Source organism: Barbatula barbatula (genome assembly GCF_947034865.1).
Source record: "Barbatula barbatula genome assembly, chromosome: 21".
NCBI lineage: Eukaryota > Metazoa > Chordata > Actinopteri > Cypriniformes > Nemacheilidae > Barbatula > Barbatula barbatula.
The window spans coordinates 8,241,311-8,266,180 of NC_136784.1; the positions used below are offsets into that span (position 1 = coordinate 8,241,311).

General features: G+C 39.8%; 1 protein-coding gene across 16 annotated transcripts in view; it reads right to left on the minus strand.

Moving 5' to 3' along the window:
- The window catches only part of clasp2 (cytoplasmic linker associated protein 2), a 35,857-nt gene that overhangs the window by 8,566 nt on the left and 2,421 nt on the right, over window positions 1-24,870 (minus strand). For 2 of the 16 annotated variants that reach the window (XM_079483989.1, XM_079483980.1), the window contains exons 2-29: window positions 24,151-24,229; window positions 23,364-23,467; window positions 23,043-23,134; window positions 22,114-22,189; window positions 20,672-20,769; window positions 17,043-17,113; window positions 12,795-12,941; window positions 11,303-11,382; window positions 10,843-10,935; window positions 10,310-10,455; window positions 10,063-10,198; window positions 9,907-9,977; window positions 9,735-9,794; window positions 9,308-9,385; window positions 9,061-9,228; window positions 8,941-8,978; window positions 8,697-8,861; window positions 8,469-8,489; window positions 7,590-7,694; window positions 6,484-6,510; window positions 4,585-4,752; window positions 4,373-4,414; window positions 3,564-3,671; window positions 2,706-2,768; window positions 1,452-1,558; window positions 929-952; window positions 545-792; window positions 342-405 (exon numbers count right to left, since the gene is read on the minus strand). In XM_079483989.1, coding sequence (XP_079340115.1) covers window positions 342-405; window positions 545-792; window positions 929-952; window positions 1,452-1,558; window positions 2,706-2,768; window positions 3,564-3,671; window positions 4,373-4,414; window positions 4,585-4,752; window positions 6,484-6,510; window positions 7,590-7,694; window positions 8,469-8,489; window positions 8,697-8,861; window positions 8,941-8,978; window positions 9,061-9,228; window positions 9,308-9,385; window positions 9,735-9,794; window positions 9,907-9,977; window positions 10,063-10,198; window positions 10,310-10,455; window positions 10,843-10,935; window positions 11,303-11,382; window positions 12,795-12,941; window positions 17,043-17,113; window positions 20,672-20,769; window positions 22,114-22,189; window positions 23,043-23,134; window positions 23,364-23,467; window positions 24,151-24,229 — 2,679 coding nt within the window. Of the gene's footprint in view, window positions 1-341; window positions 406-544; window positions 793-928; window positions 953-1,451; window positions 1,559-2,705; window positions 2,769-3,563; window positions 3,672-4,372; window positions 4,415-4,584; window positions 4,753-5,983; window positions 6,011-6,483; window positions 6,511-7,589; window positions 7,695-8,468; window positions 8,490-8,696; window positions 8,862-8,940; window positions 8,979-9,060; window positions 9,229-9,307; window positions 9,386-9,734; window positions 9,795-9,906; window positions 9,978-10,062; window positions 10,199-10,309; window positions 10,456-10,842; window positions 10,936-11,302; window positions 11,383-12,794; window positions 12,942-17,042; window positions 17,114-18,608; window positions 18,798-20,671; window positions 20,770-22,113; window positions 22,190-23,042; window positions 23,135-23,363; window positions 23,468-24,150; window positions 24,230-24,870 lie in introns of those variants that run through there. The other 14 variants (XM_079483988.1, XM_079483991.1, XM_079483990.1 and 11 more) reach the window with 14 other exon arrangements.

The following is a 24,870-nucleotide window of genomic DNA, read 5'->3' on the forward strand; positions in this document are numbered from 1 at the left end:
ATGAGGGGGGAAAACAGAGGTTAGCTAAGGTGGCAGTCTGGGGCGGCGCTGCAGCGGTTGGAAAAAGACGACTGAACCGACTGTCAGTATCAGAATCCTCTCAAACCAATCCATGCGATTAGCCACGGTCCTCAACCCAAGAGTTAGTGCGCACAGCACATGCCTGAGTGTGTGTGTGGGTATGTGGTGAGAACGCGGTCTGTGGTGAGGCAGAATCCAATACAGTCAGGCAGGTTTGTGTGATGTAGAGGTTCATGCTGGTTTATGTCCGCAGAAGTGCGTGTATGTGTGTGTGTGTGTTGGTAAGCTTGAGCGTGTTTGGAAGCGGCATGCAACAGTACCTTGCTGTGCGGGTCAGCAAACATCCTGGTGAAAATTTCACACAACCTTTTCAGCTCAACTCGGCTAGAAGAGAAAAACAACACATTTGCAATGAGCAGCAATAGGGAACAAATATCAGCCAGTAGATATCTTTGCTAAGCACACCAAAGTGTGTCCAAGAAATCAATATGTGTGTGTCTGTGTGTGTCTTTGCATACATTACCTCAGAGTGCGCTGGTTCTTCAGCAACGCCTGCAATCCCATCAGCCCTTCTTTCCTCTCTGACCAGTTGGCGGAGGCACAGCGATTGAGCACTTCGGCTACATCCTCAGTCTGCCGCATATATGTTGGAATACTGCCGTTCCGGGAGCTGTAAGAACGTTCAGAGCAGGCGCTCGATGCATCGCTATTCGCATCATCATCCGAGCACATCCCATAGGTGTCGTATCGCCGCCGAGCAGGTTTTTTCTGCTTAAAAAACATACAAAAATAAATAAGTATCCAAAAATAAAGTGAAAAAGAAAAGAGACATTTTAAAAGAAATGAAGGAAATTCAAAGGTTAATGCTGAAACACAGACAAGCGGACAGAAAGCCAAACACACTAACCTTGCCCCGCATATCTCCTAATAGCTGGCAGCATTGACAAAGCCAAAGATTAAAGCATGATCGAGGAGTTAAAGACAGACAATTTAACACATAATATAATGTGTGCTTCTATTATGTTTGTATATAAGCACGGTTCTGCACATTTGATTCCTTTGCCACACCTGAATCCGCAAGATGTTTATCATTATACTACATGTTTACACATTTTTTTACATGGAACTTCAAGGTCATTTTAAGAAAGTATACAGGTTGTTTACCACCTCTATGTATATTTACACCACCATTATCTTGAATGCTGAGTTTTGTTCCTAAAACATGACTATTTGTAGTCTATTGAGAAAGGTATTGTTGTATTATTATTATTGATGTAATATTCTGGCATTTCTAATACACGCAGCTTGGTCTTATTTTTTTAAATGACTAAACATCTTTAAGATTCTGCAATGTGCTTGGTATAACCGCATGATGACTACAGGTGTTAGAGTGAATGTAAGTTATTGTGTGTGATCGTATGTTTATTTACCAGAGCATCTGCCAGAGCTTCCTCCACATCTGATCCTGTGTTCAACACTCTCATAGCACTAACTGAGGATGAGAGACGACTGGACTGAGAAATACCCAACCCAGAACCTACAACACACATCACACGTTTTACAAACACGCGCATGCACACATGGGACACCTACATGTCAAAATCCTTAAAAGTCGCATGCTTTGAACTCATCACTATTAAGAAAACATCAGCAACAACCAAATATCAACCACCAGACAGAAAACCACACCAGACAATGGAAAATATAAACATAGGTTACAATCAAAAACACTGATGAAAACAACCAAAAATGAATATACAAAATTTTAAAACTTGGGTTAAATTAAGGAGAAAACACAGGTAGGTGCAAGTAAAATCAATATTGCACAAATTAATCTACTGGAATTGACAGCAAAAAAAATGTTCCTTCATTTTGATCTTGAAGATTTAATATTTTTTACATTTTCCAAACAACCCCTGCTGTTCCTTTTGGCTCAGCGCATATGCTCCATCCTTTAACCCTTTTTCCTTTGGCTTTTAAAGGTGCACTCAGCCATTTTCTGTTTATGTCATAATACTGTATATGTACCAATCGATAAGCCTGTTGTTTTTAACGTTTAACTCCTTGAAACAATGCAACATTGTACAAAGCACTATATATAAACTTGACTTCCTTAATAGTGTAGGTACAGCATCATGCAAAAACAAGAGCTAATGCCACTTTTTATATATGAAGAGTTTTGTTGGAAAATGAGATTTTAACAACTTTTTTATTTTCCATTCCAATTAATATCAATCAAACTGCAGTTGGTTTGTTTTGATTTAAGCCAGACTAACTAAAAAAATACAGCTAACTAACAAAATAAAACACATGATATCATTGATTTTGATTTGAAACGGAATTATCTCATTTTGGAACCAAACTCTTCATATATGCCTAGTAACGCAAAAAAAACTAAATGCACCTTTAAAACCATTTTATAAACTCCAAGCTTCTTGCTGTCAACGTTCAGTTGTGACTTGACATCTGCAGCTGTTTGCTGAGTATCACCACAGTTGTTATAGATGTTACAGATAATGGGAAAAAATGGGTGTTATGATGACTAAAAGCATGCATGTCCGATGGCGGCTTAACTGAAAGAAGCAAAAGAATGAAGTGAAACAAATTAAACTTGTTTGACAATGACTTTAAACAAAGGCTTCTTAAAAAAAAAGAGGCCTGTGTTGGCAGGGGTAACAGTTCACCTGCTGCCCCAAAGGCATCTGGGGCATGGAGAGCACCAGTTGAACGAGAGTAATGCCGGGATGCTGCAACACACACACACACACACAAGAATGCACACACACATATATAAATAACCAGGCCAGTGCTCACCAGAGAAACTCCCAAATAGTAATAAAGTGAGAAAGTGCCATCACAAACCACACACATGCCCCACTGTGGCACACACATTCACACACACCAATTGTCAGTGCTTAAAGGTACGAGTCCAGTTCTGCTATGTGATCTGCGTAAAAGCAGAAAGATTGCACTTTTGCTAAACAACCCTTCTTTCTTATGCTTTATGTACTGAAACTAGCTAAGCTATTGATGCATCATACCTTAAATAAAAACGTGTTGGCCAGGGATGTATATTTATAGTGTCTTTCTTAATATTGACCTCAATAAAAAATTATTTGTAATATTTCCTAAAAGCTTTTTTCTCTTGTGTGCTATATACAAGGAGCACCTAAGATGAAGGTTGTCAGGAGCCATTAGCAATGCTCATAAGAGTGAAATGAGGCAACAAAAAACAAGGTCAGAAGAACCCTGCTGACTACCCATGCTGAACTATGTGAGGTCATTACAGCCCCGGAAAAACATTCTACAAGTCAATAAAATGTTAATTTGCCCTAGCAGTGCTGCTGAGCCACTGCACAAACATCCCCAATTTGATCCAAAAGTTTCAAAGCAAATCGAATCTTGCAAAACCTGCAAAAACCTTCCGGTTTCAAATGAACACCATTTATAACCGTTCAACATGGCATGATCTTTCATCAAGGCCACTGCCGAGTTAAAGCTGATTGGTCCCGGTAGATGAAATGGTTGCCATGGCTACTCACCGAGTGGCGTGAAGGAGCGCACAGGGCTGGTGTCTCTGCTGCTCTCTCGACTGGCCTCACGACTGCAGCCCTGACTCACGCTAGGACGTGGAATACGACTACCCCTCGCTGACCCACCCCCAAGATAGGGAAACACACCAAGAAAAGAGCATAGAGAAAAAAGATATAGAAGAACAAGAAGGCAAATGTTGAGAGGTATCAAAGATAGAAAATGTAGGAGACATAAGAATCGACGAATCTATTACATCAAGAATTGTTAAGCAATGAAATAACAACAGAGATATGTTGCATTTAAAGAAAAAGCAGGGTGCCCAATATCAACCTTACGGAACCTCACAGACAGTAGGAAGACAGAGGACAAGTGAAGGATAATATTAGTACTAAGGCCATGCATGAATTTGTAACTAAAGCAAAATATATTAGACATAAGTAGACATTCACAGACAAGGAAAGACCATTGCAGGGATAAGAATTAAATGGAGAATGTTAATACATGGGAGGTGGCAGGACTGGATCTTTGCACTTATATTCTGTCTTTAAACAAATGTTCAATGCTCATCTGCATTCATGAGATGGACTTCATTCGTTTTTGCAGAGCAGCACCAAGCTGTGGGGTTTCACAACACAGCAGACAAGTGAAGACCCAGCAGGGTTAATGTGACAGTATGTTCTGCTTTCCCAAAGCAGCGTGTTACACGGAACACAGCACAACCTCCAGCATGAAACCCCATTAGGATGAGAGCCTCAGTTCAGACAAGCGGATGGATTAACGTAATGGGATGGCTGTGCTGAAGACAGAAAAAACATACCTCCTTTCGCTCCATTGTAGATGTGGCTGATGTTTGATGGAGCTTTGATTGAAAGAGAACATTTCAATTAAATCTCCATGTTGCAATCCACAATACATTTATGTGAGGGCCAGAAGTTTTGCATTCGCGGTTTCACACTGATCAGAATCAAATGTATAGTTCTACGGAGGAGATGTGGTCCATCACAATCACAAAAAGAAGCTAGAGCTCACCAACAGATAGCCGTGTGGGGCTAGAGTCTCGACTGCAGCCTTGACTACGTGGGATCCTGCTGCGACGGTGAGAGCCCGGAGCTGCACTGACACGCTGTGCACCTGTACTGAGAGTGCTCAGAGCTGTGCTGGCCAGCACGCGGCCTGGAGAACCCGAGCGAGAACCAGCTGTAAACATACAGAAAACATACAAAGATTGTGAGACTAACAGATCATTAGAAAACTTTCTGTATGCACATCAGGGTTAAGCAAAATTCAGAATTTTGAATGAGAGTAGTGGAGTTTACTGAAATTGCAATTCTAAGAAATTCAACAAAATTATTGTCTGGAGACTGGAGTGTCTATTTATGTCTGATGTGAAGAAAATGTTTCAATAAACTACCAGTAACTACCAGACTTAGATTTTTCCATAAAGCAACACCAAATGTATGCCACCATGAATATCAATTTGTTATTAACCAAATACCAACAAAATTTGTATTTACTATATTATTTATTATAATTTATAACCAAACATTATATTATATTATATATAGTACAAGAAGTTAACTGTAATATTATTTAAACAATAAAAAATATATAATTAAAAACTGTAAATATATTAATATTACAATATTAATTAAAGTATAATTGCAACCTAACGCCTCTGGAAAAACCTGAAACACTAACAGTGGTTATATGAATTTCTTTGAATTACATGAATTTCATTTTATTTTATTTTAACTTACGTACATTTACATTACCATTCATCTTGTTTCCTATTTAAATTCAAATTCAGAAACTGAATAAGATTAAAATGCTTTTTAAATTCTGAATGACGCACAACCGTGATGCGCAAATATACACATTTTTTAAATGAAACATCACAAACAGACACATATCCGCATCAATTCTAAATATCATAACTGACCTATCACACAACGCTATACTTGCATTTACTTTAATCAAGACATCTATACCACACAAAAAACAACAATCACAGACACACATACACATTGTGAAATAAAATAGCTAGTTTTGTGATCTGTATTGTGGCCATCAAAAGGGAAGAATGAGGTATTTACTGTGAACACGTGAAAATGTTTCTATGACTACAGACTACACAAACACAGATGAAAACACCCACGCTTCACTCTGACACGCCGATTACCAAATCTGTCCCCACTCAAGGCGTGAGGTTTTGTGCAAGAATTGCGCACAGGTTTAAACCAGGAAAGCATTAGGGCATCCAGAGTGAGCAAAGCTACACACCCTCCATGCAGCGAGGAAAGTTGGGGGCTGATGGGAAGAACCCGTGTTTCGGTCAAGTCAAAGGAAACACTAGAGAATGAAAGTCCGCAGGAGGGACGTGACTCAACCAAGAGCATGAGTGACAGATGAAATATGTTGAAAATCTTACCACCAACAGGGGTAGCAGACTGTGATCCTGAGCCAATGAAGGGGTATTAGGGAGCGGGGCCAAGAAACCCATTGGTTGGGAGGAGGAACAGCATAATAAACGGATACAATGCATTATGGGGTAAACAACATGCTGTAAATGCGTTGTGACACGCACATATTGTACGAATAAAATAAAACCATCAGCCTGCAAATAAAAAACAGTTTGAGACGCGCACATAGATTGAAGAAGCCCTGCAACAGCGCTACAGTCTGACAATACTTCACAAACACCACAAAACAGATGAAAGACATCACGAATGTGTTGCCACTGCTTTATGTTCCATCAAAACTCGCTACATATCTGAACTGATGCGGCTGAGTTTGTGTCTACACGCCTGCAGGCAGAAATGGACTGATACCGAAACACCCAAGTGAAAACCACACAACATGCAGCGCACACAAACTCTCACACACGTTTGCATTAACTAACACACTCGCCAACATGTCAGACGAGGGTACCTGGCGTGCAATCAGAATCGTCGGAACCTAGAGGCACAGAAACAGTTGGAGGAGCTGTGGGTTACATCCTTCAGCAGGATGACTCCATACAATCTCACAGACACACACATGCAGTCAGGAACGCTGTGTTTATAGTCAAATTGTGCCGTTAACTTACCCTATTGTATGAAATAAGCATTATCGCCTAGGGGTCATTCCTAATATGCAGTTCATTTTAAATTGTAAACAATTGATGGATTTTCCTACATATCACTCACTTGAAACAAAAATATTATTAAGTATAACCTGATTTGTCTATGATTTGTGTGACATAGATCCGTGTAAAACGAATTCTGAAATGAGAAAAACTAAATGTAGGGCGGGACTTTGTTCTTTAGGAATCTGTCAAAACAGTTTTAGCCTCCCCCTAATGTTTCTAAGGATGGTACATGAATTTTGGAAAAATAATACCACATATAAAAAAATGTTTTTACAATAAACCGTGCAATACTAGCTAAAAAATGTGGTGACTCCAAATTGTAAAATTAATAATGTTGACGTATCTTAATCTTACCCGAGTAAATAACTAACATTTCATGTCTTATATTACTATATTCACAAAATAACACCACCAACATGATAATGTTTTAAGTTCAAAATGTACTGCACAACAGGAACAGCATAGTTAAATAAAATATTTTCTGAGAATGTGTTTGTCTCAAGTATAATGTTCTACTGTAAACATGATTCATTTACAGACATATATTGTCACTTACATGAGAAATGTGTTAAGTTGATACGATATGCTTATATCTTGTGGTGTTGTTTTGCTCACATACCAAACTATCTGTGGGTAAATCTATAGACCACTTTGAAGACGTAAATATCACTGGTTTGGAAGCGCTTTTTTCACATGAAGATGTTCATGTCACATTTTGAGTCAGTTCTAATATTCGTTTGTTTGTATTCTGTTCCAACATTTGTGTAATGTTAAAAAGACTAATCGAAGAAGCACTTCTGGATCAGCAATGTTTATATAAATTATATTGATTATATTTGTGATTCCCACAAAATCAATGTGAACACAATTTGTATGTGTGCGTGTATACAAGTGTGTAGATACTTACGTTGTGACTGGGATGCCATCTTTGATCGGGTCCGCCCTCTCGAGTCGACCTGACTGCTGCTCCTGCTAGACGCCGTAGATAAAGTCTGCTTCGTCCTTAACCGCCCTGGAGACAAATTAGTCTTTCATAAAGCTCCATTAAAATAAAAGCATTGACAACAGTGTCAAGAGATCTTGCGTCTCATTTACCCACTAACACACACAGACTATAAACAAAGATATTCCTTCGATGAGTAAGAATTAATGATTGAATTAGAAATAAGATATGGCGTTAATAAAAAATGGAGAGAGTAGGAAGAATATCAGCTCAGTAATGGAGATTTTTTAATGAAGCAGTTCAACTTGACACAATCACAAGCTGAAAGCCACCGGCAGATTGAGCCACTCTTGCAATACCACTAGTCACCAGCAGACTGCAGAAGCACAACACGGTACACAAATAGCTCCACCCACTGTGTATGAAAGGACTGTGTTCTGAATACAATTAAAACAAAGTCCAAGACTCCATTGAAGTCAACACATTTATAAAATCCATGTTTCTGACATTGCAAATTTCTAGTTGTCTTCTTTCTAGCTGTTTATTAAAAACGTTTATGTTTTTCATTCCTGTTGTTCATCTTTCCCTTGCCTGAGCCATTGTCCTACTTGTAAAAATTGCCAGGTAAACTTCAATATTGTTTATAAGCTCATGGACAAAATGTTAAATGTTCTCATTCGTTAAGTAAAAATTGAGATCACTAACCTAAATAGAAATAGCATAAATGCGAGCAACATGATAAGAAAAGGTGAGGTGAGAAGGAGGGGGGGGGGGTCGCAATCAAAAATAGAATACAGAGAAGATAAGATGAAGAATGGATGAGCAAACACCAGATGATCTTACCATCCTTATCAGAGGCATCATCTTAAGCCAAAGAAAAGAGAGGGAGAGAGAGAGAGAGGAGCACAGCATTCCAGTTAGAACGAAAGACATAAACATACACGCAACCACACCAACCACCACACTGGTACGTGCATGTTACTTTGAAGAATTAAAGACATTCTTCACACGAAAGTGAGAGAGGAGAGGCGTGTGCCAAAGATCAACACACAAATGGCAGGTTGCTCCTACCGAGAGAAGCATACGATCCGGGGGCCAGGCCTGTTGTAACTCGCCCCGCCCCTCCGGCCTGTCCGCCAAGTCTGGCTTTAGCACCTGCAGCCGCGTTAACATCCACATCGCTTCGGGAGCGCTGCAAAGAGCCTGGAGATCCTGATGACTTCGCGTTTGCTGGCACTTCACAAGGAACACAACAAATAATTATCACGTGTTGTTATGTGAACTTGACAGATATGTGCCAAATACCAGGTCTCACCTCTGCCTGGAGCAGCTGACCACTTTGACAGCGGCCGACTGGGAAAAAGGTAAAAACAAAGTCAGTCCGTCAAACACAGAACTCTTATCGTTCATTCGTCAAATCGTCAAACTTCCATACTTAAGGCTTTCTTGCGAGCTGGAGGATGAGCGATCCGACTGTGGGAGAGACGCCACGCTGCCCGAGCTCTTCAGATATGACTGAAGCGTCTTCTGATAGGACGGTTCTAATGAGTTATACAGAGACTCCGCCATCACAGGGAAATGAGCCCGCAACCCCCAGTATGCCCTGAGGAAATGAATGAGTCATGAAATGCAACAACATGAAAAGTAAGCAATCTGATACTACATGCGTTTTGTAAACTCACTTCCTGGCCTCCACTCGAGCCTCCGAGTCCGCATCTTTGATTCCCTTCTTAATGCTTTCCACCATGACAGCAGCGTGCCTGACACAGAGAAAGATCACAATGAAAAAGAAAGTTCACGAAAATAACAATTCTGTCATCATTTATCATTTATTTACCCTCATGTCATTCAAAACCTGTATACAAATCTTTCTTCTGTGAGAAATGTGTGTTTTTTTGTCCATACAATGGAAGTCAAAAGGGGTCGATGTTGTTTGGTTACCAATATTCTTCAAAATATCTTCTTTTGTCAGAACGTCATACATTGTTTGAAATGACAGGATGATGAGTAACGAAGAAAGAATGAAAATTTTTTGGTGAACTGTCTCTTTAAGCAGCACAGGGTCAGTCTGTAAACCCCAGAAGGTTCTGCATGGATGTTGTATAATACCTCTCCAGAGAGTGAGTCTGCCATTCCTGCAGCAGAAGATCCAAGAACTCATAACAGCGCCTGAAAGACAGAGCGAGGAAGAGAGACGATGGAGTCGCCAATGAAGTCACGCAGGTCTGTTGAATAATAATGCTTATACTCAGCAAGTCTTCAAGCAATTCCGCCATCTCACCTTCTGACAGCCACAGACTTGGACGTGCAGTTCCCAGCGATGAGAGGAATCAGCCGTGGGACGTGAGTGTGCTAAGAAAGCAAAAAACACACGGTCAAAACACACAGACAGAGCACAATCCAACAGAACAGACTCCATCGTGGCAGCCTTTCTTACCCGTATAATGATATGTATGGCCGCCGTGCCGGATGTGGCCATTACTTTTGCACAGTTAGGGATGAGATTGAAGAGCACTGGAACAATCGCTTCTGCTCCATGATCAAACTTATTCCCCAATATTGTAGACAGGTACCTTCACGGACACAAATATAACATTACGATAAGTAATTGTGCCTTAAAATGAAGAGGTCATGATCCCAACAAAACAAACAAAGCACAAATATTGCTTTTAAAGATAACTTACGCCACTGTGATGCACGCCTCCCTCACCACCTGTGAACGCAGGTCTTTCGCAGACAGCTTGAACGCGCCGTCCAGCAGACGCAGGTGCTGGTAGAAACAATCATAGTCTGTTGCCCCGGCAACCAGCAGTGATCGGAATTTCTTCAGCTGGGTGAGGGGTAAGACCACAACATAGGTTTATCATAAATGAATGGCAATGCATACACAAAACTCCATGAAAACCAGAAAACTCTGAATGCACTCAGAAGGCTTTGTATGTTTTCAGAAAACGATAAAGCCTTTCAAAGTGAAATTGCCCGAAATGTAAATCAAGTCCTATTGGGTGTCTAGGTCTGTTTCATCACAATGTCATCACCTCTTGACCTTTGACTGTTTCTCATGGGAAACACCAATATGGTTTGCCAGCCAACACATTTCACCAAATATTTATTTAGGAAACAGGCCCGGTCACTTGAAAAAGCTATATGAAGGCTATCAAGGGGTTGTGTGAAAGATTTTTGGGTAACACGCTTGAATCACGTGTGTTTCACTAACCGCGATAACTCTGTGGTCCCAATCGTGTTTATCATCAGATAGAACCTCACGAATCTTATTCAAATTATCCTCCAGGTCCCGTGCGGAGTAGATCTATAAGATAGAAAGTGCTTAAACATTTTCTTTGATCAAACATCTAGCGCAGTTAAATGATTAATCAGGATAAATCGCATCAAGAATTAAAGTTTGTGTTTACATAATATGTCTGTATACTGCTCATATGTTTACATGTATGCGTTTATAAACTAAGAACATCTCCACAGTACACAGGATACATATATAATGATACATATATATATAATGTGAACACAAACTTTGATTCTGGATGCGATTAAACACCATTAATCGTTTAACAGCTCTACAAACATCATTACAGCAGTGAAAGTCACAGGCGGAATCAAACAAGATGCTAAAACAAATTCAGCGATACCTCATTTACATGCAAGAGTTTGTATCTCACCTGAACATTGGGTACATCTGTAAATGCTTTAATAAAATCTTCTTCATCCACAGCTCCCACCGCCCCTTCTTTAGAGACACCTGCAACACACATTATTATTTACTTCAACACACAAACTCTCAAAAGTTAATCATCTGCGGTCAATACATGGAGGGCAACTTAATCTCAAGCTTAAAAAGGGATGTCTTTAATTCTCCAAACCGTTTACTTCATCTCAATCACGCCAAGAGACAACCAACTGACAGTTGCAGTCGTTGCCATAGGAACACATCATTGTGCACAGTTTCTATGGCAACAACTGTTACATCGCTCCATTAAAGGGGGATCCTCTGTGTATTTATTTATGGGAGATATATAGGTGAAACGAAAGAAGGTGAATTGGAGCAAAATCTAACAGGATAAATCCATTTAAATTGTAATGTGAAAGTGTCAAAAGTGGTTTCAGAGGCTGCTGATGTCTTTCATAGGGCAGGAAAATCATTCTACGCGTTAACATGTATCAGTCCTAATGGACTTCCTGTCCGGCTGTAATTGACTGATCAATCACACGGCCTAAAGGGGGAGTGGCCGCTAATAACACCCACTCAGAGAGAGGCCCGGAGAGTCTGATAAACACATCAGAAATTCAGAAGAAAGCTCAAGAAACCACATTTCAAAGCACTCCTGTTGGATCTGTTTGAAACTTAACGCTGAACTCAATAATGAACCTCAGCACCACGTTCAATCCATCATGAAGTGCTGATGCAAACAGACAGTCAGCGAATTAAAATGTTTTCTGCAAAAGCTTCTTATACTTAAAGGGTATTTCGCTATATTAAATAGGCTGGTACCACCATTAAACAACATATACCACTTAAGATATTACTGCGCATTGCACAACATGGTGAGATGGACTTTGAACGAATCTGAAACAAAATCTATATAAGCAACAGCAATAACAGCATTTGCCTTAAACCCCACTAAACATGCAAAAAGTACAACTCATTCTGTTCTTCAAATAATAGCAAGCATAAATATAAGCATTGTTCTTGACACGGGTCCAATGCAGGCACATGTCCCAGGAATAAATCTGTCCCGAGGCAAAAGAGATTTGCCAAAAGGCTAAAGCCTGGGAATAAACACTTGAAGACTTCTAATGTTTTTCTTCACTAGATGCTAGAGAAACAGACATGGGAGCTGGACTGACTGATTACAGAGACATCAATCACAAGCCTGTAAACCCAGCCATCAATCAGATTTTTGAGGTACTTAAGAAATGAATTCATGCAGCCAGACTGACATAAATCATTTCTTTGTGGTGAGATCTCCTTCAATGATATTCAGCATTTTAGGCTAATAGTACATCACTCACAGATGAAATCTGTCAGAAGTATTTTAGACAGATTGCATAACAGTATCAAAGTCTAAAGACTGAAACACAACACATGTAGTGACCTCATCTCAACATCCTATTTTAAAATGTATTGAATCTGTGTATTTGAAGGCGTCTCACCTGTCTTAGTAGCTCCAGTGGCACTGGGTCTTCTAGCGCTGCTGGAAGATTCTGCAGGTTTCTTGGGTACTTTGGGCACTTTGAACGCAGCCTGAGCCGATGACGGCCTGCTGCCATCCACAGAGTCGTCATCGTCAAAACTACGATCTAAAAAAAGCAGATCATCCATCACTCATTAAATCAGATCATGGAGCAGCTTTTATCAATATATTCGTTCCTGATCGACAGTAATATCATTGGTTAACATCAGAGGTTGACTCACATTTAACCCAACTTGTCCCTTTTGAAGGGATAGTTCAACTCAAGAATAAATGATGTCTGTCACAAATTCTGAGAAACGTCTCAGTGGTTTTTATGCATGCGATGGAAGTCAATGGAGTCCAATGTTGTTTGGTTACCACATTCTTCATAATCTCTTATTTTAGATGGATAAATCCTGTTTGGAGAACTTGCTTCACGAGGGTCAGCCATTTTTTCCCATATAAGCTTTGTATCGTTTTCTCATTTGGATGTATTTGGTTCAATAATGTGAGCAATATCAAATAAGACTGAAATCGGTCATAATGTACAAGCGAACCATCAAAGCACAAATGAAACCAAAGAACTTTGGATCAGATTTCCATCAGTACCACAAGATCAGCTTTAGTAATCAATAACCAGCACATAACCAGTCCCTATTATGGGCCTATAAATTACTCAACGCCAAAAGCAGGAAGTATTACACTTTAATCTATATCTCAGACAAAGAGCCGTGCATGTACAACTCAAATCCACCCACACAAGCACAGATTGTGTGGTTCCAGCAAAGAGAAGAGCTAGTAGAACGCAAACAGCCCTTCATTTCATCTACCGGTACCCGGGTTGTGAAACCTCCAAAAGTACACGGACAACACCCTGCATCGGCACATATGCAAACATCACTAGTCAATTCAAACATGTATATCAACATAAACATGTACATCTTGTGTAAGCACTCACAGTCACAGATGCGTTTGCAGATGAGGCGCCTCATGCCTGAAGGCGGGCGTGGCTCTCTCTCGTATCCGAGGCAACGCCCAAGCTGCTGCTCACATGACAGCGGTTCTCACGGCAACAAAATATCCATAGACGAATCGGCAAGGAGTACAAGACGTTTTACAGAAACCACCACCCAAAAGATAGTCGGCATCATCTCTCTCTCTCTTTTTCAATTACTCACTCGCTCCTTCCCCCGCTCACCTCCTTTCTGCCTCAGCCTCCTCCCTCTCTTCTCCATCACTCCCTCGCACTTCACCCTGTTCCCACCCCTCCTAAACAGAACCAAAGGACCTATCAGGAGAGTGATGACATCATTTCTACCCAGCCTGTGAGCATTGAGATTTGATGATGCTTCTTGCATGTAAATAAGCTGTTTTTCGTCTGGTGCGCCAGCTAAGCTAATTAGCATCAACCTAAAGACCATTTTTATTTAAACTCAGATAACACACGGTCAGACAAACAGTGTCATATGTATGAGAATTAAAAAAACTAAATGCATAAATACAGTGAGGAGGAGAAGCCACACTCCTACAGTGAATACGTGGTGTTTTGTATGCGTGCTACCATGTCTGTGTGTGTGTAAAGGGCATTGTGACCCTGTTACAAAGCCAAGTGGCTGACTGCATAGACACATTATAGATGCTGACCCCACTAGCAGGGCTGAATAGGCTCTGTGTGCCTGCCTATGTGTTTAGCATTATTAGCATAGTAGCATAACCCGCCCTTTGTTCAGACTGGAGGGCGTGAACAACAATCCAACAAGCACGAGCCAATGATGAGGGCAGAGCGAGCGAGATCAAGAGAGCGAATAGAACAAAACAGCAACAGGAAGAGAGGCTGGTGGATGAAGGTGGAGAGCGAGAGAGAAATTTGCACAGAGTTCTCAAAAGGCAGTTTCCATGACAACAAGTGCAGCGCTGCCTACATCAGTGGAAGAGAGTACAAAAAAAAAGTATTTGGCTTAAAATTCCCTACCAACATTCCCTGTTGAGCTTAAAAGACTACATTTAGTATAAAATATATTGGTTTAACAATCTTACCAAAAGGGAAAAGCCACATAAAAGCAAAGTTCTTATCAAATAAAATGCCACCTATGAGAAAAGTTTGAAGAATAAGATTTCCAATGCTTTAATGGCTACAGGTATGTAGCAAAAAATATGAAAAAAAAACACACATACTCTCTGACAGCCATATCTGTCAATCAGGTCACCGCTTGCGCCTGTGCGTGTTGAAGACTCTACTCATGTTTGAGCTTCTCTGTTAATTTTGTTACTTAATTGGCTTCTAAATCTGGTTAAAGGATTACGGGGGTCAAGCAGTGAAGCCGTTTACAGCAAAACAAACAAGCAGCGAGCATATTGTGCAATACATTCACCAAAACGTACTCGGAGCGCAAGTACCCTAATGCTTTTATAGACCACTTCATTTGTAGTCTACATACACACGGCATCTCCTAAAGCGCTTCAATATCCAGGGCAAAGAAACGTGGAGCCTAGTAATAGGAAGGCAAAGAGATGTCCTAGAAAGAGGGTCACACTTAAAATCCCCCAAGAGACTAAACCCACTGATGCAGAAACCAATAAGAATATCCAAAATATAATCGTACATATTCGCTGGTCAAACTATATTTATTCTCTAAAAGCTTGCTAACTTAAAGTCAAGCATCTGCAAACAAAACAATAAAAAACAAATCAAGAAAAGCAACAGAGAAAAACTTTGGATGAATTGGCATAGTCCGTATATTTAGCAAAATCTGTCAAGTTAAGCTGCTTTAAGCACTTCGCTATACTTTCCAGGCAAAAAACATATTGTTCCAAGCAAAACACCTAAACATAATTTACACTAAATACTGTTTTGATTTGATAAAACACTCACCATCACCATCATCGCCAACAGACATGGCTAGAACGCATCTGAGAAGTGGCTCTTTCACCCTGTCCTTCTCTCGCCCTTCCCTCTCTCTCTTTCTCTCTGTCACGCCGTATCAGAGTAATGCTGTGACAGGCACTGCTCTCTCTCTATAACCCTCTCCTCACAGCAGCTGTTGGCAAAGCCAAAAAACCTCTTTGAATGTCCACTTTTTATTCTTCTGCCACATTTGAAATGACACTGGCAACCCTCACAACAATCGACCCCTTCCTGTTCTTATATCGAAAACTGGCAAGAAACATCTCATGGCGCACGGTCAAGAAAAACATCAGTTTAACACTTTTGGAAGTTCACCAATCCCTGTTAAGAAACATTGTTGAAAAGTGTGAGGTCAGAATTATCAATACGGTTATCAGATTTTGTGTGACCGTCAACAGCATTTTTGTTGAATAACGTGCGCTTAATGAATCGTTTAAAATAAGACAAAATGAGAAAGTTTTGTAAAACTATTCAGACATAAAATATGCACACTTATGTATATAGGCAACACACAAAGCACTAAAATAAATAATTCAGCTAAAATCCATAGGAGCAGAGACAACAGCAGACTGCTTAACTACATTACTAGGAAATTAAATACATTGCATGTACCACCTATAAAAAGGAAGAATATATCCACTTCAAGTCAAAGAGTCAATAAGTTCTGACTTAAAAACACACGTAACCCCACAATATCAATGAATACAACCACAATCACTTCTAAACATACACACTGGAAAATACATTAGCATACTGCCAGCATTACAAACCACAACCGACCGAATGTGAGCAGCACGGTGTGATCTGGAGAGAGATCCAGCTCTCCCATTATACAACATATGCCAAACACATCATGGAGATTTCCAAGGCCATGGAAGTCTGACACCGTTCCCTATTTTAGATTTCAGCACTTAAGTTAAAGCTAACTCGCTGGAGGCAGTAGGGGCACGGTAAATCCCAGCATTTAGAAGTAACCCATAAATTTGGAACTTTTGGTTACAGCTCACAGACAAAATGTTAAACGCTATCTCATTTGGTAAGTCACATTGGATAAAAAGCTAAATTAAGAAATGTAAATGTCGAGGTTAACATTTACCCTCAAGTAGAAGTTAATGCTAATGAAACACCAAAACATAAGGATTAGCAATGAGATGAATGAATCATTCCAGTTAACTGTTCAGAGCTCAGATGTCAATGGCGTATCTATCTATGGAACTACTGTGATAATAGATGTTGAAAATGCCATTGGAACTGAAGCTGAAAATGTGAGTGATGCAAGCAAGATATTTAACGAACAATGATAATATGCTAAAGCTAACGTACCTTGACTCAGGCTGAGAGCCATGTTCCCAGAGTTCAGCACTTCATCAAAACGGCTCAGAATAGTCTGTAACCTGAAAACACATAACAGGGATATTTTGAGATGAATAGGATTTTTTTAAATGACAGACATTGTACATTTCAGGTATGAATACTGTAAATATATTATAGTTGGTATTTTCAAAAGTATAATGTCAAAATAACCAGGTATTCATCCCAAATTGCAAAATGTTATGGGAATGGCAAAATGAGGTACTATTAATGTATTACTTTTCATTTCGAACTGCGTATAAAATCTTGAAAAACTATAAACATTCAGCATACTTTAAAGGGAATCAAGGTACGCACTCCATGAGAGGCTTTAATCCATCCATCAAAGTGATGCTTCCCCTGTACCACTGTCAGATTTGACTAACTTCACTCGCAGAAAAGAGACATTTCAGTGCAAACTACTTATCAAAGAGCATTTCAAACATAAAGACCTTGATTTATTTTGTCCTTAATATTTATGATAACATTCTATCCAAACATGTATTAAATGCAAAGCCTAAAGATTAAGCTGCATAGGCTATGCAGTAAATCACAAAATCTAAAACTAAAGAGTAAGAGATATACCAATACCGCCATTTAAAGGGAAGGTTCACCTACAATTTTTAAATATGTTATCATCTTCTCACGCTCATGTCATTCCAAAACCTGTATGAATTTCATGTGCAGAACACAAAGACGATATTTTGAAGAATGTTGGTAACCGAACAACATTGGCACCCACGGACATCGATATGGAGAATAGAGACCTAACCTTTTCTTTAAATATCTTCTATTGTGTTCCACAGATGAAAGAGTGATGAGTAACGACATGAGTAAATAAATAACTGAACTTACATTTTTTTGTGGTGAACTATCCCTTTAAAACTATGAGCAACAAATGAAAGCAATGCAGACAAACTGAATATATGATATTCACTAAACCAACGGCACACATCTGCGTTGTGCTCTTACATAGAAGTCTTGGCATAATTACAAGCATTGATCTGTCAGCCGAACACAACATGACTATTTTCAGTGCAACGGAAAATTTAAAGGACACAGCAGTTCAATTACTGTCCCTCACAAAGCCAACGTATAGTGTGAAATCACGAAGACGATTCTTAAACCCCCTGCAGGAGACGGCACGATTTCAGTAAATGTGCTGCTCCAGCAGTCCTTGAAATGGACAACTGTGAACGGTGAACCAATATCCTGAACACGACCACTTTCTCACATGCAATATGCATGTCAATGTACATCCAAGGCCATGTCAGACACAGCGTATGAGAGTGTGCCTTTGGTTAATGAAATGTTAGCAATCCACACGAATGAGGCATGTTCTTACGCATGTAGAAACACACACACACACACACACACACAGAATATCAATACATAGAACACAAATTTAGCATCTCTATCTGAAATGCTGCAGAGGAGAGAAATGCATCAGACAGAAAGAGAATAGACAGCTAAAAATGAGAAGAAAGCAGACATGCGACAAGCGGCAAAAACAGAGACAGCGTGCGAGGTCCCACCCACCTGCTCAGACATACTGCCCTTGTTTTGTGGACGGAAAACGCTTCAAAGACTTCTTCCTGATTGCTACGTTAATACTCCTACAATAAAACCTACAAAACTGCCATCAGCGTAAGTGTTTGTGTGTGAGAGAAAGCGCTAGGATTCAATTCCCCTTTACGTAACCTCCTGTCTGGAACACACACCAGTGGGAGGGGCTAAAGCTCAGCAGCTCAGAGACAGGGCTGCAACCCCTCCCCCTCCAGGCATGGACACACACAGACAAACGCTGCTTGCGTTTTTCCTTTCCTCACAGACAACACCCCCCTCGGCCATCTTGCCTTGGTTGAGTCGGTTCAGATTGCCCTCTCGGTCTCCTTCCTGTTTTGACTGACACTGTTCCCAGCTCGCAGCTCCGTCCTTTCAAACCGTGTCCATGTCAACAGAACGCATGTCATTTCTTGTAGCCACTATCTCTCTTTCATGAGGGCAAGGCTGGCATGGCATTCCAGTTTCTGTACAGTAGCTTTGAGTGATTTTCAGGACCTTGCTGGCCCGTCTGCACCCCAGTGGGGTTATCAGATTGTATCGTATCAATGTGATGTGATGCAACATGACTGCAACAACAAAGTGTAAGAGAAACACACAACTAGTCGGTGAACTGGTTGATGCAGATTTTGAAAAGCTTTCTATTTTGCCAAGTGATCGGGACCCCTGCATCCTATTTCACTCCCTCTAGCTGGTTTTTAATGGAAACAAATGCCTCTTATGACACTGCACACCATAAAAACAGCCCCAGCCAGGGTGAGGTGAAAACAAGTGGTGTTTATGTCTCTATGCCACACAATAAAAAAAAAGCAAGAAATGCATTTTTTAACAATGCCCTCAGTCAGACTTGAGTTCTCGAGGTATTGTGAGATTGCTATGTGTCAGAGTCGTAAGCGTGTCATACACCACACCATCTAACACATCATACCCTCACTATGAAAACCAGACTGAACATATACATTGTGTGGCTTATCTCAGACTCCAAAAAGTTCAGTCTTTATTGAAACATCTGGACTGTGCTAAAAGTGACTCATCTCAGATCTTTTAGATCTGACTTCTGGCAGAACTCAAGTGTTGTGAAAGTGCCAAATCCTGGAACCATGAAACTGTAATAGAAGAAAAGCTACACATTTATCTCAAATAAATGAATCTCAAATAAGCAACCAATGCTAGTCATAAGTTTGATTCCCAGGGAACTATCTGTCAAATGCTTAAATGTAAAAATGTAGGATCATCCAATTGCATTAAAAAGTGTTCCTTAAATGTTTAAAATGTGGCCATTGGAGTCTGCCCAAACGCCTGAAGGGTCTTACATCACACAGAGAGGAATGCAGAGGCATTAGACAAGTCTTACGATTCATCACAGATCAACATAATGCACTGATGTCTGCAATAATTCATCAGATTGCAAGGAATCCTTTACAGAATACAATGTGAAGACATGAATTATCCTTTTCATCCGTTTGTAACTGTAAACCCTTATGTGATGTTTAGGTTTCTGCTGAGCATACAGTGCGGACATTTCCAGGGTAACAAAAAAAACGTCTTTAAAGGAACAGTTCATCCAAAAATAAAATTTCTGTCTCCATTTACTCGCCACCATTGACTACCATAGTAAATTACAGTGGTCGTCAAAAGTGCCTCAGAATTCTTTGCTTTCCTACATTCTTCAAAATATCTTCGTATTTGTTTTTAACAGAACAAAGCAAATGAAAAGCGATTTTTCTAACTATGGTAGTCAATGGTGGCCAAGAACTGTTTGGTATAGCACACTCAAAAACTCTTATCATTTAAAACCTGTGTGAATTTCTTTCGGAAAACATAAAAGATGATATTTTATAGACTGTTGGTACCCAAACAATGACGGTACCCATTCACTTGATGGAGAACTGCTAAACTGCTAATTCAGTACAGTAATAGTGTACGGTTGATGTGTAGAGCATAAACTACAGAAACATGTGGTGTGGGTGGACTGTAGACACAACTAGGCTATCTATAGTGTACTAGGTAGGTTACAATATTAGCAGTAACACACTAACCGTGCAGATGGTAGATCTCTTTTGTTGAGGTCTGCTCTTACTTTTTCCCCCACATGCCGATAGACCTCCACCAGGGTTGATATAGCTGCCTCCCTCACCTGTAGGGCACAAAACATTACCTTTACAGATCTATACAAATACACAATGCACCCTAAAACTCAAACATAAACAAAACAAGTATATGTTCCCGATTTAAGGGTGGACTCATGGAATTGTTCTTTGTTCAGTAATACAAAAGATTTAACTCAGCTGCACAATATTAGAAAAACTGCATTATTGCTTACTGCCACCCAACACATTAACCCTGTTAGGGCAAGTCAGTCCACTCGGCAGCCATGATAAGCACCTACAAACAGCTCTGTTTTTTATGCAGCAACAGTTCCAGTCTACTTGAATCAGGAAAGACCTAAATATGATGAGCTCCTTTAAAAAAATCAGGCTGGTCCAGTCAACAACAGATTTTGGAGCAAAGAATGAGTTTCCAATTGCAGATTAGCTCTATTACTTGGGTGCAGGACATCCCTTAAGATGTCACTAGGGATAGGCCAGTATGAGATTTTGACGGTATGATAACCTTGCACAAAGCTATCACGGTTTCACGGTATTACTATAACATCTCTTAAATGTGTTATTTCTTCAATAAAATCAACTTTTCCACTGAACATAATACATTTTATTTTGAAGAAACCTATACAACATTTTGGAACCGTAAACATGTCAGGTTAAATAATTTAAATGAATATGCGAGTTCTTCTAAATTAAATGTGTCATCACAATAATGCTTTGAAATCCATTATTGTTATTTCAGTGTTCAGGAAACTAGTTCATGTTCGGCTAGTTGATTAGCGATGTTATGTGTGTAACCGGTCCCACTCGCGGGCTTCTATGACGGCATTACAATGCCGAATGGTAGACGGCGCTAAAGACGAGGCTAAAGACCGCAGTCGCGTCTCTCTCGGTCAGGGAGTGAGGTTTTATACACTGCACAGCTCTTCATTAGCTGGCCTCCGTTACATTTGCTTGGGGTAGAAAGCAGAATAGTATTTATTTTAACAGTGCTAAACACGCAAACTCTCTTAGATGGTTGCCAATGTTTACCTTCGCACACAACCTGAGGGATTCCTGTAACTTACTTTTCGTCTATGACGACGAAAAAAAGCTGCGCATACCGCAGAGACGGTATAGCGGAATTTTTTAGTGGTTTTGAAACCGCGGGAATATTAAACCGCGGTAAACAGTGAAACCGGTTATCGGCCCATGCCTAGATGTCACATTGATGGTTTAAATTTCTTCTATTTATTGTCATACATGTGGCTTTTGACTCTTGTCTTTGTTGCTTTACTGTTTGAATGCGTGCGTGCGTGTGTGTGAGGAAACAAACTTGACTTTTGCACACACATTCCAAGCATTACATGAATACACAGACAGACACAGATCCCTACCTGGGGGTTTTGGTCTCCTGTTAGTGAACAGAGATGTGGAACAAATTTACTCAAACTCAAAGCCTGAGCACCGTAACTGTGATAGAAAGAGAGAGAATTTATTAACAAGTACAACATTTATATGCAAATATAAACATTTATTTTAATTGAATGGTAAAATCTAATTTCATTAATTTGAGAAAAGGTTGCAAAATCAAAATGATTTTTCATAAAATTGTATGAATAGCAAACACTCTGAAACCAGCATTTCTCAATCTCTGTCAAATGCAATACAGTATTTGACGCCAATGCAATGTGCTGAATCATGACCAATAATGATGGTCATCATCTTGTTATGTTGTATGTGCTACCCAAAACCCTCATGTTTATGTAATATAAACACCAAAACAATCATGATATTCAGCATAGTGTTCATTAATAACAAAAGCAACATACATATAATAATAGTGTAGTGTTCAACTCAAGTGCATTCTTAGGTGATTATATGTGAATGACAGCTCCTTTGTCATCCGTGAGGAGTCATGTTACTGAGAAAGTAGCTTTGTTTGCCTATGTGTGTCCATGCTACACTTCAGTGAGAATGTGTGTTAATCTGACCTTCCTGGTGTCGATACTTACAGTTTAGAGGATTACCTGAGTAGTCCAAGTTTGCTAACACTGTGTGTGTGGTACAGAGAAGGATTTCGGCATTGAGTGAATGATGAGTGTTTTCACTCTCTGGTGTTTAATATTTACACGAAACTCGTTTGAACTCCTTTTAATATTCCTGTTACATTACAAATCTGATAAATAAAAGTCTAAATTATAATCAATAGTAGACAATAAGGAGCTCTGCAATAAGAAAAACCAGCGCCCCCTGTTGGACAACACTACCAAAACAAACGTTTGTTTACAAAATGAGAATGCAGAAGTTTGGATGAAGAACTTACGTATTGAGTGTAGCAACCAAGCACATGCAGAGTCCCTCTCTGCTTCTGAAGTTCTTGTGTTTAAATCCAGCGAACATCCTCTCCCAAACATACTACAGAACAGTAGGAGAGGAAGAAAATGAGCATTGTGGGAAATAATGAATCATTGGCAGTGATAACTCGCAAACGTGACCTGGTGTCCTTCCGTTCATACAGCACTCACACATCTACAGACAGAATCTTTATTAGTGTCTCGGTTTGTCTGTATAAATGGGTATAATAGCTTGTGTGTGATTATTAAAGACTGTATGATTAGCTCATTTCTGGGGTGTGGTTGCTCACCATGGGCGTTGCTGCCTGTTCCATCAGCTTTAAAATGAGCGTTTGTGCCTGTTCTCGAACCTGATCCTTTGCATCACCGAGTCGGTCCAGTAACGCAGGCACCACTTTGAAAGAAAAATAATCGGGGGGTTTAAACATTTCACTAATTCTAGCTAAGCGTGCAAAAATGTCTAAATAAGGCATTTGTAGATGATTTGAGCAACGGCCGAACCCATGGCATTTTGTTTGTATTAAAAAAATCGGATTTACTTTTTGAAATAAGATTTAGTTTGTTAGTACACCATTGATTACCACAGTTGGAAAATTTGCTTTATAAATGTCTTCGTTCTGTTGAAAACAACTTAAGATATTTTAAAGAAAGAAAACAGTTCTGGGGTCACTTTTGACTACCATTGTAATTTCTCCTACTATGGTAGTCGGTGGTGGCTAAGAACTGTTTGGTTACAAGACTTATTCCAAATATCTTTGTGTTCATCAAAACAAAGACATTTGTACAGATTTGGAACAACTCCAGGGTGAGTAAATGATGACAGAAGTTTTTCTGGATGAACTGTTCCATACATACATTCATTCAACTTAATTTTACATCAGTCAAATTGAAATAGTCTTTGTATTAAGTCATGTGAGATGCGATCTGTTACCATCATAACATCCCGTTACTCTGGTAACAATGACAGAAGAAGACCGAGCCTGTGGATTATGTCATAAGTCATTTTGGTACCGCTGTGCAATGATGTGCAAAACTTGGTTTGCTGTTGCCCCTTTAACCTAAGTGGAAAGGTCTTACCTGTGACAATGTAACCTCTGAAGCGATCAGTCATCCGATCCACGAACGTGCTGACGATATCGATCCCAAGCAAGGCAACCTGACACCAAACGAGAAAGAGATAAATCAGCTCAAACTGTAAACTCACAGTCACTCTTTCTCTTACGCGGGCTAAATTCAAGACAGCAGAATCAGTAGAGACACCAACAGTGTCTCGAGAGTTTCAGATGCTCTTTTCTGAAACTTCTGATAATATACATCTTTGTGTATTTGTGTGTTTTGTCTTTAAGAATGAGTATCGATACTGTGTGTGTGAAGGTAAAGCAAGACCGTGAGTGAGTTTGCTGCTGTGTATTTTTTGGCAGTGTGGGATGGAAGTTCACATTCCAGGGAAACAATCAAATGTTCACTACATCCCAGAAGCTCCAGTTATGACCTATTTTAGGCAAAACCGGCAGAAGTGCAGTGCATAAGGGTAACTGATCCAGTGTCGACCTACAAACGCTGCAATGGGGTCTTATTTAGGCATCTTAGCTGATCTATTGCATTAGAAAGCATTTCTGGCTCTAATGTTGAAGTCCACTATGAAAACATATTGTTGGCCAACTATTCTTCCTTTATGGATAATTTTTTCAGACCCATTGTGCTCCGTCAGCACTTTACAGCATTTCCCCTCGATGAAACAGTGCAAACTGCTGTGTCAAAATTCATGCCAGACTGTTACTTAGAAATAAACCTTGA